This window comes from Corythoichthys intestinalis, chromosome 10 (genome assembly GCF_030265065.1).
Source record: "Corythoichthys intestinalis isolate RoL2023-P3 chromosome 10, ASM3026506v1, whole genome shotgun sequence".
Classification (NCBI taxonomy): Eukaryota; Metazoa; Chordata; class Actinopteri; order Syngnathiformes; family Syngnathidae; genus Corythoichthys; species Corythoichthys intestinalis.
In genome coordinates, this window is record NC_080404.1 from 55955231 (window position 1) to 55971797 (window position 16567).

General features: G+C 38.7%; 1 protein-coding gene across 1 annotated transcript in view; it reads left to right on the forward strand.

The window, feature by feature from the left end:
• The window catches only part of myofl (myoferlin like), a 64429-nt gene that overhangs the window by 22915 nt on the left and 24947 nt on the right, over positions 1–16567 (forward strand). The window contains exons 21-34 of the mRNA XM_057848411.1: positions 30–139; positions 3816–4008; positions 4088–4243; positions 4316–4447; positions 6614–6777; positions 6983–7097; positions 10352–10454; positions 10618–10754; positions 10818–10982; positions 11163–11250; positions 14350–14427; positions 14500–14681; positions 16021–16179; positions 16239–16340. Coding sequence (XP_057704394.1) covers positions 30–139; positions 3816–4008; positions 4088–4243; positions 4316–4447; positions 6614–6777; positions 6983–7097; positions 10352–10454; positions 10618–10754; positions 10818–10982; positions 11163–11250; positions 14350–14427; positions 14500–14681; positions 16021–16179; positions 16239–16340 — 1884 coding nt within the window. The remainder of the gene's footprint in view (positions 1–29; positions 140–3815; positions 4009–4087; positions 4244–4315; positions 4448–6613; positions 6778–6982; positions 7098–10351; positions 10455–10617; positions 10755–10817; positions 10983–11162; positions 11251–14349; positions 14428–14499; positions 14682–16020; positions 16180–16238; positions 16341–16567) is intronic.

Consider the following 16567-nt stretch of genomic DNA (forward strand, 5'->3'; position numbering starts at 1 on the left):
TCATGACTCCTTTTGTCTTTTAAACGCAGGAGCAGAACCTGTCCTTTTTGAAAATGGCCATCCAGGCCAAAACGTCTGAGGAACGGCTGGTTGAAATTTGGCTCAAACTCATCAGTGACTTCCTTGAAGACTTAAACTGGTACGTCATTTGTACCGTAAATTCCACAATTGATTATAAGCCACACAAATTGAATGACAGGGTGGACGGGTGGTTAGCACATCTGTCTTTTCAGTCAGTTCTGAGATCATGGGTTCAGGCTTTGGTCTTCCTATGTGGAGTTTGCATGTTCTCCACCATGCCTTTGTGGGTTTTCTCCAGGTACTCCTGTTTCCTCCCACATACTAAAAACCTGCACGGTAGGCCGATAGAACACTCTAAATTGCATGAATGTGTGCGTGTCAGTTGTTTGTCTGCTTGGGCCCCTACGATTGGCTGGCAACCAATTCAGGGTATGCCCTGCCTACCAGTGTTGTTTTTGGCAGCCCTTTTAATTTTCGTCTGTCTTTTGGATGAAAATACTCGCCATTAGCATTAGGCTAATGCTAAAGCAAACGTGAATGCTATGCTAATGCTACGAATTACATTTAGTGTGTGATGATCACTGAGCACAGAGCTTAATACTAAGTAATACTAAGAAGTTTGGTAGTCTAGACCATGACTGATACCAAAAGAAAACAGATCAATCGCATCTGAAACCAGACCAAAACTTCAAAATTTGTCTTCACCCAAGACTGTTCCTGAATTTACAACCTCTAACCCGCCCTCGGCATCCTCAGAAGTGACCACCGCTGACAGAGATGTTCAGTCTTTTTGAAGGTGCCAGGAGGTGGTTGAGTCAGAATCACTGAGATTAAGCAAAAAACAAGATTAAGTCAAAACCAAGACCAAACTCGAACTATACTGAAGTAACACAAAGACAACAATCAGGAATTATAGCGGTTAAGTCAAGATCATGCTTTTTTGGAGTCAACACCAATGCCCAGACCGGAAACACACCAAGAACCAGACCTGAAGATTTAGACAAAGACTGAAATGTGGAATCCCTGATATTAAGTCAAGATCAGGACTTTTGGGACTCAACACCAATACCCAGACCAAAAAAAAAAAAAAGACCCAGACCGGAGATAGACCAAGCTCTAGACGAAGACTGACACTAAAATCAGGAATCGCTGATATTAAGTCAAAACCATGACTTTTGAGTGTAAACAACTGGACCAAAACCAAAGTTAGGAGTTAAGACAAGGAACAAACAAGTCTAAAATTCGTAATCATTAAGAGCAAGTCAAGACTTGCAAATCAAGACCACCACTGAAACAGAACCAAAAGCAGACCACGAGAAAATCGAGACCAATCGCATCTGAAAACAGACCAAAACCAAAAATCTGTCTTCACCCAAGACCGTTCCTAATTAAACACCCCCTCCCCCGCCCCATTGAGGTTAAATCAAACTTTTTGGGAGTCAACACCAATAACCCGACCGGAAAAACAACAAGATCAAGACAAAGACTGAAATGCAGAATCCCTGATATTAAGTCAAGATCAAGACTTTTGGGATTCAACACCAATACCCAGACCCAAAAAAAGACAAAGACCCCTCCCGGCACCTTCAAAAAGAATGCACATTTCCGTCAGAGGTGGTCATTTCTCAGGCTGTCGAGGGGCGGGGTTAGAGGTGCTAAACTCAAGAAGTCTTGGGTGAAGAACAATTTAGAAGGTTTTTGTCTCAGTTTTAACCGTTGTACTTATGCTTTTGGTTCTTTTTCGATCGTGCTCTTGATTGCCAATGAATGATATGGATATTGAGTGAATATCAGTTATTTCTGATTTTGGTTTTGGTCCTTGTGTTTACTCTCAAAGCTCATGATTTTGACTTAATATCAGCGATTCTGGATTTCACTCTCAGTGTTCGTCTTGATTTTGGTCTATTTCCAGTCTGCGTCTTGCTGTTTACTTCCAAAAGTTTTGATTTTGACTTCATATCAACGATTTCTGATATCAGTCTCAGTCTTTGTCTAGATCTTGGTCTGCCTCCGTTCTGGGTCTTGGTCTTTTTGGTCTGGGTTTTGGTGTTGACTCCCAAAAGTCTTGATCTTGACTTAATTTCAGGGATTCCACATTTCAGTCTTTGTTTAGCTCTTGTTCTCTTTCAGGTCTGGATCTTGGTGTGTATACGATCTGGGTATTGGTGTTGACTCCAGAAAAGCTTGATCTTGACTCAAACTCAGTGATTCCTGATTATGGTCTTTGTGTTACTTCAGTACAGTTAGAGTTTTGGTCTTGGTTTTGACTTCATCTCAGTGATTCTGATGATTCCTTGTGCACCACCCCGACACCCACTCCGATATGAGTCCCCGCCTCCCGGCACCTTCAAAAAACTGTACATTTCCGTCGGAAGTGGTCACTTCTCAGGATGCCGAGTGGGGGTTATAGGTTGTTGGTCTCGGTTTTAATAATGTTCTGCTTTTGGTTCTGTTTCGGTCATGGTCTTGATTGCCAAAAGTCTTGACTTGGTATCAGTGATTACAGATTTTGGTCTTGGTTGTTTTTGGTCATAACTCCCAAATGTCTTGACATTGAGTTAAAATCATTTATTGTTTATTCTGGTTTTAGTCATGGTGTTTCGAGGTGCTAAACTCAAGAAGTCTTGGGTGAAGAACAATTTATAAGGTTTTTGTCTCAGTTTTAATCGTTGTACTGTATGCTTTTGGTTCTTTTTCGAGCGTGGTCTTGATTGCCAATGAATGATATGGATATTGAGTTAATATCAGTTATTTCTGATTTTGGTTTTGGTCCTTGTGTTTACTCTCAAACGTCGTGATTTTGACTTAATATCAGCGATTCTGGTTTTCAGTCTGTTTTCGTCTTGATTTTGGTCTATTTCCAGTCTGCGTCTTGCTGTTTACTTCCAAAAGTTTTGATTTTGACTTCATATCAACGATTTCTGATTTCAATCTCAGTCTTGGTCTAGATCTTGGTCTTTCTCCGTTCTGGGTCTTGGTCTTTTTGGTTTGGGTATTGGTGTTGAGTCCCAAAAGTCTTGATCATGACTTAATTTCAGGGATTACACAATTTAGTCTTTGTTTAGCTCTTGTTCTCTTTCAGGTCTGGATCTTGGTGTGTTTACGGTCTGGGTATTGGTGTTGACTCCAGAAAAGCTTGATCTTGACTCAAACTCAGTGATTCCTGATTATGGTCTTTGTGTTACTTTAGTATAGTTCGAGTTTTGGTCTTGGTTTTGACTTCATCTCAGTGATTCTGATGAATCCCTGTGCACCGCAATGACAGACCCTCCGATTTGAGTCCCCGCCTCCTGGCACCTTAAAAAAACTGTACTTTTCCGTCGGAAGTGGTCACTTCTCAGGATGCCGAGTGGGAGTTATAGGTTGTTGGTCTCGGTTTTAATAATGTTCTGCTTTTGGTTCTGTTTTGGTCATGTTCTTGATTGCCAAAAGTCTTGACTTGGTATCAGTGATTACAGATTTTGGTCTTGGTTGTTCTTGGTCATAACTCCCAAATGTCTTGACATTGAGTTAAAATCATTTATTGTTTATTTTGGTTTTAGTCATGGTGTTTACTCTCAAAGGTCATGATTTTGACTTCATATCAGCAATTCCGGATTTCAGTCTCTGTATTCATCCCGATTTTGGTCTATTTCCAGTATGTGTCTTGGTGTTGACATATTCTGACGGAAATGTTCTCGTCTTTTGGAAGAGGAGTCAGATCAAAGGGGCTGTCGGGGCGGTACCCAGGACTGTCGCCAGTCTTGGACAGGCCAAAAGTCCAAAAAATGTTATTAATAATTTGGTCGGGACAGTTTATGCCTTCCAGAGGTGGAGCGCAGACCCAACGTGACCACGCTGGATCTCCAAATGAAAATAATGCGTGACGCCGCCGTGGAGAGCCTTATAGAGATGGTTAACCACGTGAGAAAGGAGGCCACTGACGTCAAGGCGACCGTCGGTGAAGTTGAAGACTGGCTGGAGCAAATCAAACAGCTAGCAGTTGAGGTCCAAACTGTCTTATAGGTGCCTATTGGCGTGCTTTTGTTGTCTCGTGTCTGAAACGCGTCCGAAAATCCATCACCAGCCTCAAAACAGCATGCCCGATGTGATCGTCTGGATGTTGAGAGGAGAGAAGCGCGTGGCTTACGCCCGCGTCCCGGCTAACGACGTTCTGTACTCCGACTTCAGCGACGAGGCTTGCGGAAAACATTGCGGACGCACGCAAACTATCTTCATGCAGGTAAATTTTCCAGTCGTCGTCGCCTTGCGCAGTTTCGCTCTTCATTTTCTCTCTTTTATGGATCTTTTTCAGTACCCGATGGATAAAAACAAAGGGGTCAAGGTTCCCGTTCAGCTGCGAGTCAACATGTGGCTCGGTCTCTCGGCGCGAGAGAAGGATTTCAACAGCTTCTCGGAGGGAAACTTTAGCGTATACGCCGAAATGGTATTTCAGATTCACTTCCTGTTGATATCAGTTCACTTCCTGTGGATTTGGGGCATTTCAGGGCTACTTTGCTTTTTTTTTTGTGTTTGTTTTTTTTCCCGAATTTTCAATTATTTTTGTGGTTGACACAGTTTTTAAGTTTTTCTGAGTTTTTGAGTTTTTTTTTCTGTTATTTTTTATTTCTATTTTTCTGTTTTTTGTAGTTGTTGCAGTCTTTTGTTTTTTTCTGAATTTTTACTCTTTTTTTTTCCAATTTCTCACATTTTTACCATTGTCACAGTTTTTTAGAGTCCTCACGTTTTTTGTTTTTGTTTGCCTTTTTTTAATCAATGCTATTTTTGGGAGTTTTTAATGTGTATTTTTTTAATTTCATTGATTTTTTTTTTTTTTGCTTTTCTCAATTTTTCACTTTATTATTATATTTTTTTATTACTATTATTATTATACTTTATTTTAGTGGTCTTACATGTTTAAAAAAAAAATTCTTTTTAATTTTGTTGTAGTTGACACAGTTTTTTCGGAGTTGACACAATTTTTCAGTTTTTCAACCTTTTTTTTGCATTTGTCGCAGTCTTTTGTTTTTTTTTTCCAAGTTTTTATACTTTTTCTGAGTCCTCACGTGTTTTTTTTTTTTTTTTTTTTTTTGCTTTTTTTTCTATCAATCCTATTTTTGGGGAGTTGTTGCATTTCTTGGGAGTTTTTACGGGTATTTTTTAATTTCATCGATTTTTTTGTTGTTGCTTTTTTCAACTTTTATTTGTTGTACGTGTTTTTTTATTGTTTCTTTTTTCATTTTGTCAATTTTTTTGCAGATGTCACAGTTTTTCGGAGTTGACACAGTTTTTGGGAGTTTTTTGCTTCTTTTGCTTTTTTAAAATTTTCCCAGTTGTTGCAGTCTTTCGTTTTTTTTAGATATTTTTTTTGTTTTTTTGTTTTTTTCCAATTTCTCACATGTTTACAGTTATCAGAGTTTTTTAGAGCCCATACATGTTTTTTTGTTGTTGTTGTCTGCTTTTTTTATCAATCTGATTTTTTGGAGTTGTTGCATTTTTTTTTTAGTTTTTACGGGTATTTTTTAATTTCATTGAATATTTAATTTTTTGCCTTTCTCAATTTTTCACTTTTATTTTAGTTGTCATACGTTGTTTTTTTATGTGTGTTTTTTTTTTTACCAATTTTTATTTTTTTTTCAATATTTTGCAGTTGTCACAGTTTTTCGGCATTGACATAGTTGTTTGTTTCTGTTGCTTTTTTTTAAATTTTCCCTTTTTTGCAGTTGTCCCAGTCTGAGTTTATATATTTACTTATTTTATTTTATTATTTTATTTTTTCCAATTTCTCACATTTTTATAGTTATCGCAGTTTTTCAGAGTCCTTAGAGGTTTTTTGTTTCATACGTTGTTTGCTTTTTTTTTTATTTCTACTTTTGGAGTTTTTGGAGTTTTTACGGGTATTTCTTTTATTTCATTGAAATTTTTTTTTTTTTTTTTGCATTTCTGAATTTTTCACTTTTATTTGTCTTGCTTTTTAAATTTTTATTTTTATTTTTCCATTTTTAAAAATTTTTTGGAGTCGTCACAGTTTGTCCGAGTTTTTGAGTTTTTTTGTTTCTGTTGCTTTTTTCATTTTTTAATTTCAATTTTTCCTTTTTTACAGTTGTCTCAGTCCTTTATAGTTTTTATATTTTTTTGTTAGGTTTTTTTCAATTCCTCACATTTTTACAGTTATCACAGTTTTTCAGAGTCCTTACGTGTGTTTCTTTTTTTGTTAATTAATCCTAGTTTTTAGGGGAGTTTTTACGGATATTTTTTTATTTCATTGATTTTTTTTTTTCTTTTTCTTTTCTTTTTTTTTTTGCAGTTGTCACAGTTTTTCGGAGGTTTTTTTTCCACATTTTTTTTTGTAATTGTTGCAGTTTTTCATTCCTTTTCCCCACAGTTTTTCCTGTTTTTCTTGGTTATCCCAGGCATATCTGTCAATGCCAATAGACTGACACCTCAGTCAATTCCAATGACGGATATATCCGTTAATTCCAATGGGTATTAGGGTGGTTGTAAATTACCGACCAAAAGAGCAAAGCATCTCCATGCAATTTCTCCTTCTAGTTACTGTAAATCCAACCATGTCTTTCCCACAGACTGATTCCCCCCCCTTCTTTCTCTGTAGTATGAAAACCAGGCCCAGTTATTCGGGAAGTGGGGAACTAATGGTCTGGTGGGTCGCCACAAATTTTCAAACGTGACCGGAAAAGTCAAACTCAAACAAGAGCGCTTCCTTCCACCGCGTGGATGGGAGTGGGATGGTGATTGGTTTGTCGATCCTGAGCGCTGGTATGTTGGACAAAGATGTATCTTTAAAAACTTTTTTTTTTTTGACTGTGAATTGGAATGAGTTTATCACTAGCAGACTTCCAATCCATTTGTACTGGGAGGGTGGCAGCGAATGAACGTTCGACCTCCCTTGATGCTTACATTCTTGTGCATTATCACGGCGAGTCTCAAAGCCTTCCGTCAACATTTTGCCGCTTTTTTACAGCCTGTTGACAGAAGCCGACGCGGGCCACACAGAGTTCACGGACGAGGTTTTTCACAACGAATCACGTTTCCCCGGTGGAGAGTGGAAACACGCTGCGGAGCCCTACACCGACGTGGTACGACACACACGTCTGCTCACATTGTCAACAATATGCGAATCATGCAGGTGGAGATTATCTTGTCTCGTTCACGCGGTTTGGTCTGCAGAGACTTTTTTTCCACACAGATGTTTGCCCGTGTTTTAAAAGCTCTGCGTTTGGCTTAACTTCCCCTTTTCATGAGCTGCAACACTGCGGGCGGTTGTTTTTGAAGGTCAGATTAACTCATGATGTGACACGCAAAGATAAAAATAAGGCCTTCAAGCACAAAAGGGCCTACAGGGAAAGAAAGCCAGCATGTGCCACCTCATAACTGTTAGAAACTTGAGCTGACCTCAATCGCAGTCAACGGCAGGCATTTTCTAAGGTGGAAAAGGGAAAACGAAAGAGTGGATAAGGGCCAAAAAACACTCGATAGTGGTATATCGATTCCTTAGGTAGAAAAAGATAAGAGGGTGGATGAGGAAAGAAAAAACTGAAGGAAAAAAATAGATGGAATATGGGGAAAAAAACAAAACCCACTATTGGCTCTCCAATTCTTTACGTGGAAAAGGGAAAACGAGATAGTGGATTAGTGGGGGAAAAAACTCACTATCCTGATTTCTTGGTTGGAAAAGGCAAAAGAAAAGGGTGGAAGGATGATGATAAAAAAAAGTCTGTGGGAGGCCTGGTTCCTTAAGTGGAAAGGGGAAAACAAGATGGAAGATGAGTAGGAAAAACAAAACAAACTCACTACCCTGCTTCCTTAGGTGGAAAGGGGAGAAGACCATGGATGAGGATTAGAAAAAACTCACTCTTGGTGCCCTGAGTCCTTAAGTGGAAAAGGGAAAACGAGAGAGTGGATAAAGGTGGAAAAATCACTCACTAGCGGCACATCTATTCCTTAGGTAGAAAAAGAATGAAGGTGGATGAGGTGAGAAAACCTCACATTCAATGTCTTGATTACTTAAGGTGGATCGGGGAAAATAACAACTCACTATCGGGTCTCCAATTCTTTAAGTGGAAAAGGGAAAATGATGGATGAGTGGGGGGAAAAAACCTTACTATCCTGATTCCTTGGGTGGAAAAAAGAAAAAAGATGGATGAGTGGGGGAAAAAAACTCACTATCCTGATTCCTTGGGTGGGAAAGGGAAAAAAGGGGGATGATGATAATAACTCACTATCCTGATTCATTGAGTGGAAAAGGGAAAAAGATGGATTAGTGGGGGAAAAAACTCACTATCCTGATTCCTTGGGTGGAAAAGGGAAAAAAGATGGATGAGTGGGGGAAAAAACTCACTATCCTGATTCCTTGGGTGGGAAAGGGAAAAAGGGGGATGCTTATAATGATGATAATAACTCACTATCCTGATTCATTGAGTGGAAAAGGGAAAAAGATGGATTAGTGGGGAAAAAAACTCACTATCCTGATTCCTTGGGTGGAAAAGGGAAAAAAGATGGATGAGTGGGGAAAAAACTCACTATCCTGATTCCTTGGGTGGGAAAGGGAAAAAGGGGGATGCTTATAATAACTCACTATCCTGATTCATTGAGTGGAAAAGGGAAAAAAGATTGATGAGTAGGGGAAAAAAACTCACTATCCTGATTCCTTGGGTGGAAAAGGGAAAAAAGATGGATGAGTGGGGAAAAAACTCACTATCCTGATTCCTTGGGTGGGAAAGGGAAAAAGGGGGATGCTTATAATAACTCACTATCCTGATTCATTGAGTGGAAAAGGGAAAAAAGATTGATGAGTAGGGGGAAAAAACTCACTATCCTGATTCCTTGGGTGGGAAAGGGAAAAAGGGGGATGCTTATAATAACTCACTATCCTGATTCATTGAGTGGAAAAGGGAAAAAGATGGATTAGTGGGGGAAAAAAAACTCACTATCCTGATTCCTTGGGTGGAATAGGGAAAAAAGATGGATGAGTGGGGAAAAAAACTCACTATCCTGATTCCTTGGGTGGGAAAGGGAAAAAGGGGGATGCTTATAATGATGATAATAACTCACTATCCTGATTCATTGAGTGGAAAAGGGAAAAAGATGGATTAGTGGGACAAAAACTTCATTATCTTGATACATTGGGTGGAAAAGGGAAAAAATGGATGAGTGGGGAAAAATCCTCATCATCCTGATTGCTTGGGTGGAAAAGGGAAAAAGATGGATGAGTGGGGGAAAAAAACTCACTATCCTGAGTCCTTGGGTGGAAAAGAGACAATAAAAAGGTGGATGAGGCTAAAAAACAAACTTACTATCGGTGCCCCGATTCCTTGACTGGAAAAGGGAAAACGAGACGGTGGATAAGGACAAAAAAAACACTCACTAGCAGCACATCGAGGTGGAAAAGGGAGAAGAAGACCATGGATGAAGATTTTTTTTTAAAAATTCCAAAACTCGCTACTGGTGCTCTAAGTCCTTAAGTGGAAAGGGAGAACGAGAGAGTGGATAAGGGTGGAAATAGGTGGATCAGGGGAAAAACAAAACTCCCTATCGGCTCTCCAATTCTTTAAGTAGAGAAGGGTAAATGATGATGGATGAGTGGGAAACAAAACTCACTATCCTGATTCCTTGGGTGGGAGAGGGAAAATGATGGATGAGTGGGGAAAAAATCTCACTATCCTCATTCCTTGGGTGATCAAGGGAAAAGAAAATGGTAGATGAGGATAAAAAACAACACACTATCCTGATTCCTTGGATGGAAAAGGGAAAAAGATGGATGAGGATAAAAAAACAAACTCATTGTCGGTGCCCTGATTCCTTTAAGTGGAAAAGGGTACACAAGATGGTGGATGAGTGGAAAAAAAACTCACTATCATGATTCCTTGGGTGGAAAAGGGAAAAGTAAAAGGTGGATGAGGATTAAAAAAAAACCAAACAAGCTCACTGTCGGTGTCCTGATTCCTTAGATGGAAAAGGGAAAACGAGACTGTGGATAATGGCAAGAAAAATACTCACTAGGGGCACATCAATTTGTTCGGTATAAATGGACAAAAGGCTGGATGAGGCGGGAAAAGCTTACTATCAGTGTCCTGATTACTTATAGATGGGAAAAGGGAAAAAATAAGGATTGGGGTGAAGCAAAAGGGTGAATTAGGGAAAAAAAATTATAAACTTACAATCAGTGCCCCGGATTCTTTGGTGGAAAAGGGAAAAACAAGAGGGTGTACCTGGGAAAAAAAACAACCTCACTATCTGCTCTAAGATTTCTTTTTGAATATTTCTAAACAAAAATTACAAACACGGGAAATAACGAGGAGTTTTCGAGTGAATCTGTGTGTGTCTACCCCAGAATGGAGAGAAGGCTCAGAGTCCCTCAGAGTTCGAGTGTCCCATTGGATGGACGTGGGAGGACGACTGGAGTTTCGACAGCAACCGAGCTGTAGATGAGAAAGGTGATAGACGTCCAATCGTCTGCCTCTTAGAAACTAAATTAAAACTCTTTAAGTGAGTTCATCACTAGTTGACGTCCAATCCATTTCAAGTGGGATGGTAGCGTCCCGCCTATCACCGTCAATGGCTGACAATGAGGTAAAGTGTATCGTTTTCTAATTGTAGGCTGGGAGTACGGCTTGACGATTCCGCCTGACGACAAGCCCAAGTCCTGGGTTGCCGTGGAGAAGATGTACCACGTCCATCGCAGGAAGAGGCTGGTCAGACCCAGGAGGAAGATCTCGGATAAAGCCGTCCCTGAAGTGAGCGACGTTTAATTAGCGTTTTCAAAAATCGGCACCGTTTCCTGATTTCGAGATCCGCAGAAACGAGAGACGGGCGAAGGCTGGGAATACTCCTCCCTCATCGGCTGGAAGTTTCACCGCAAGGAACGCTCGTCCGACACCTTTCGCCGGCGGCGCTGGCGAAGGAAGATGGCGCCGTCGGACCACATCGGGGCTTGCGCCATCTTCAGGCTGGAAGGCGCACTGGTGATTTGCAATGTTTCCATGACAACGTCACTCTGAGTCATTTGTTTTGTTGGTGATTCACTTGCATGTGGCTCTTCTTGTTCACTTCCTTACGCAATGTTCTGTTTTTTCCAAACCGCGTATACGTTGCGGTGTTTGAAAAACTGAAGTGAGTCGCTCCTTGTTTTTTTCTGTTGACAGGGAGTCGACGTAGATGAGAAGCCCAGTAAAATGGACGTCACCAAACTATTTGGAGCCAACACGCCCACTGTTTCCTGTCACTTTAGCCGTGAGTGAGCAGATCATTTAAAACATGACTTTCATGCAAGAAGTATTGGTAACACTTTACAATAAGGGTCCCTTAATTAACATTAGTTAATGCATTTTTAGACAATAAGTAATGTTTAAGTAACATTACAATAATTAATATAATTGCTTATCTAACTTTTATTAATATATTAATTAACATGAGTTCATGCATTAGCTAATGCATTAGTTACACATGCATTAGGTAATGCATTAGTTAATGCATAACCAGACAGTAACTAATGGTTTGGGAAAATTAAAAAAAAATATTGGCCTATATAGGGTTAGGGTTTGTTAACTTAGCATTTATTTTCTTAGTTAAGGGACACATGTACCGTAATTTGCGGGCTATAAGCCACTACTTTTTTCCTTCATTTTGATACCTGTGGCTTATAGTCCAGTGCGGTTTATATGTTGATTTATTTGAGTTAATAGGTAACACTTTATGTGACAGCGGCATCATAAGACTGTCATAAGACAGTCATAATTATGACATGATACTATCATGAGCATTACTGAATGCTTCTGTTATTAAGTATCATCCGGGAAATTATGTCACTAGCTTCATTTATTTCCAGCTTGAATTTTTACATCCATTCAAAAGTGAAATCTTTTGCCGGATAACACTAAATGACATCTGTTATAAGCATGCATTAATGCTCAGGACAGTGTCATGTCAATAATTATGATTGTCTAATGACAGTCTTATGTCGCCACTGTCAAATAAAGTGTTTGCAAATACCATAACTAACAATTGATGAAACAACTGGAACAGTAACTGAAGAAATAATTAACACAGAACATGAATTTTGATTAAAAATTATATCTGGACAATCTAATGCATGCTAAGAGGCATGTTGGATGACAACAGTGTTTACAGCAGGTGGCACCACCAAGGGAGCAGTGATGGCCAAATGAAGCTTCTTGAAGGAATGAAGCTTTGCAGCCAATTGGTTCAAAGATTCATGGTGGTTCATTTGGTCTTATGACAGTCGTATGCTGCCGCTGTCAAATTAAGTGTGACCGGTTACTATCTCTTGGTGTAAATATCCCATAAAACAGTGAGGATAGCTGCGACTTACAGTCCAGTGCAGCTTATCTATGAACAAATGACGTTTTCGGGCCAAATTTGGTGGGCTGCAGCTTATAGTCAGGTGCGCCTTATAGTGCGAAAATTAGGGTAGGTTAATTAAGGTTAAGTAATTCTTACTTAACCCTTATTAACCATTACTGAATGTTTTTGGACCCTTATTGTAAAATGTAGCAAATGTGTCCCTTATCTAAGAAATTATAAATGCTTAAGTTAACAAACCCTAAACCCTAATGCTAAGCCTTTATAGGCCTATTTATATTTTTGATTTTACCAAACTATTAGTTACTGTATGGTTATGCATTAGCGCATGCATTAACGAATGCATTAACTCATGTTAATTGATATATTAATTGGGGTTGTTCCGATCATGTTCTTTTGCTCCCGATCCAATCCCGATCGTTTTAGTTTGAGTATCTGCCGATCCCGATATTTCCCGATCCGATTGCTTTTTTTTTTTGCTCCCGATTCAATTCCAATCATTCCCGATCATTTTTCCTGATCATATACATTTTGGCAATGCATTAAGAAAAAAATGAATAAAACTCGGATTAATATATACATTCAACATACAGTACATAAGTACTGTATTTGTTTATTATGACAATAAATCCTCAAGATGGCATTTACATTATTAACATTCTTTCTGTGAGAGGGATCCACGGATAGAAAGACTTGTGACTTTGTCTATTGTGACTAAATGTTGCCATCTAGTGTATTTGTTGAGCTTTCAGTAAATGATACTGCAGGCATGCCCCAATGCATGATGGGAGTGGAACCATGATGGGAAGTAAAACCATGACTGTGCGTCGTGCTATCAATGGAGATATCTTCTCTGCTTTGGGAAATAACTTAAGGTATAAAGACAAAGATCTACTGCCACCTTGCTTTCCCACATTGCTTCCCGTGATATTTCCAATCATAGGGGGAGGATTGCAAGGTATTAGCCAGTTGAAGAAAGGCTTCAAAGGCTGCCAAAGTTCTGTCTGCTCATGTTGCACTGCCTTTTATCTCTCTATAGAGATAAAACGGTGTCATTACAGATTGAGCGCGACAATGAGTGAGAGGATCGTGCAGTGTGTATTTTAATAACATAATATTAAAAGTGACACATTTTTTTAATAATTAATTGCTGCCGTCATTGGGATATTTTTGATAACCCTACGTTAAGCCTAAACTAAAGACTCTGGATGAGTGTAATATATTATGTCTGTAACGTTAAATACAATAAGAAAACGATTTTATATATATATATATATATATATATATATATATATATATATATATATATATATATATATATATATATATATATTTAAAAAAGGCATGGCCGATATTTTTTTGCCGATCCCGATACTTTGAAAATGACCGGACCCGATCGATTGGGACATCTCTAATATTAATACATGTTAGACAAGTAATTATATTAATTATTGTAATGTTACTTAAACATTACTTATTGTCTAAAAATGCATTAACTAATGCATTCACTCATGTTAATTAATATATTAATAAATGTTAGATAAGGGATGAATTGAATTATTGTCATGTTACTTAAACATGAGTTACTGTCCAAAAATACATTAACTAATGTATATTAAGGGACCCTTATTGTAAAGTGTTACCGAAGTATTATTTAAGACAAAAAAAGGACCCTCACAGGGCACTCATTTAACTTGTTGGCTGCTAGACGTCCAATCCATTTTGACTGGGAGGGGGGTGCCATTCCAAATGGATTGAACGTCTAGTACAATCAGTGACATACAATGAGTTAAATGTACTTTGAAAAAAATATCAATACAATAATGACCAAAAATAGTCACTTGATAGTATATAAAGGGTTATATTTTTAGGTAGCTCTCAAATATCGCAACACTGTCCTTAAAAAGAATGCTTTTCTTTTGGCCATTTCTAGACCATTTCAATGGAAAGCTAATACAATCAAAAATGTATCGTTCTCAGCACTAATTCTTTAAAAATTCTTTCCTTAAGGGTCCTGTATTTACCAGCTGAGAGTGTATGTGTACCAGGCCAGAAATCTCCTTGCCATGGACAAGGACAGCTTCTCAGGTGAATTTATTTTACAACTCAACCACAATCTAAAACAGAACAAAAACTAAAACTTGGCTTTGCCTTGTACAGATCCGTACGCCCACGTGTCTTTCCTCCACCTGAGCAAGACCACGGAAATCATCGCCACGACTTTAAACCCCACCTGGGATCAGAGTCTCATCTTTGACGACGTGGAAATCTACGGGGACCCGCAAACCATCGCTAGGAACCCGCCAGACGTTGTCCTGGAACTTTACGACAGCGACAAAGTGGTACGTCTTAGGACCAAAACTCACCAAGCACTTGCAATGCACTTATAGTGCAAGTACATACAAGTATATGTGCTTGAAGTTCAAGTACATATATGTACACATACTTGCAGTGCAAGTACGTGCAAGTACACATACTTATATTTCAAGTACAAGCAAGTACTGTATAAGAGAAAGCAGTACGAGTACACGCAAGAACATATTCTTTGTGTACAAGAACACGTACGTTAACGTAACCTTAGTATAAGCATATATAAGTACATTTACCTGTCGTATAAGTAACGGTAGTTGAGTATCAGTACATGTCAGTACACATACTTGTAGTTCTGGGACAGGCAAATACATGGTAATTGAAGTACAAGTACACGAAAATACACTAACTTGGAGTACCAATACACCCAGGTACAGTTGTTGTACTTGTAGGTCAAGTATGTGCAAGTTCAGATACTTGTAGTTCCAGTACATGCAAGGACACATACTTGTAGTTTAAGTACACACAAGTACATGTACTTTTAGTCCAAGTACACGCAAGTACACGTACTTGTAGTTCAAGTACATGCAAGTACATGTACTTGTTGTTCTAGTACTCAATGCAAAGAGATCTGCCATTCCCAATCAAAATAGCTACGCAAAATAATACTCTATTCAAACATTAAGTTTAGCTCAACATATACACTAGATGGCAATATTTAGTCACAATATACAAACTATTAAAATTACTATAACTTGTACTCACATATATCTTTTAAGAATTACAAGTCTTTCTATCCGTAGATCCCTTTCACAGAAAGAATGTTAATGCCGTCTTGTCGATTTATTGTTATAATAAGCAAATACAGTACTTATGTACAGTATATTGAATGGATATATCCGTCTTGTCTTATCTTTCCATTCCAACAATAATTTACAGAAAAATATGGCATATTTTAGAGATGGTTTGAATTGCGATTAATTGCGATTAATTACGATTAACTTTTAAGCTGTGATTAACTCGATTAAAAATTTGAATCGTTTGACAGCCCTATTAATAATATAACTATATAATAAAATAACTTGTAGTACAAATACACCCAAGTACAGTTAGTTGTAGTTGTACTTGTAGTTCAAGTACATACAAGTACACATACTTGTAGTTCACAAGTACATGCAAGTACATATACTTGTAGTTCAAGTACATACAAGTACATATACTTGTAGTTCTCAAGTACATGCAAGTACACATACTTAGTGTTCAAGTACATGCAAGAACATGTTCTTTGAGTACAAGTACATGCAAGTAACTGTAGCTGAGTATCAATACACATACAGTACAAATAAACTTGGATCGATTCTTGTCTTCCAGGGGAAAGATGAAGCCATGGGTCGCTGTACGTGCCTTCCAGTAGTCAAACTGGACCTGAGTCTGGATTCTGGGAATAAACTGCTGTGGTACCCTGTTAGCAAGAAGGGCCGCAGTGCTGGAGAAGTCCTGATGGCGGCTGAGCTTCTCCTGAAGGACAAGGTAAGCGTAAGCTGCGGTAAGTTTGCTAATGAGTTCAATATGATGTTCCTACCTTGAAGGCCAACGAGGGAAATCTTCCCCTGCCTCCTCCTCGACGAGGGGAGAAGCTCTACATGGTTCCTCAAGGGATCAGGCCGGTTGTGCAGCTCACGGCTATCGAGGTAGCATCTTTCATGCTTGTCATTCTTGGATATCCTACAAAACAACAAATCAACAGAAAAACAAGCTATTTTCATACTTCTACTACGAGTTTATCACTAGTAGACACCCAATCCATTTGACGCGGATTGGACGTCTATGGCCTTCAGTGGCAGCCAATGCCAGGCCATTTTGGGACATCAACTTTTCGATACGTATCGTCACATCCCTAATTCAAAGTAAAAGAATG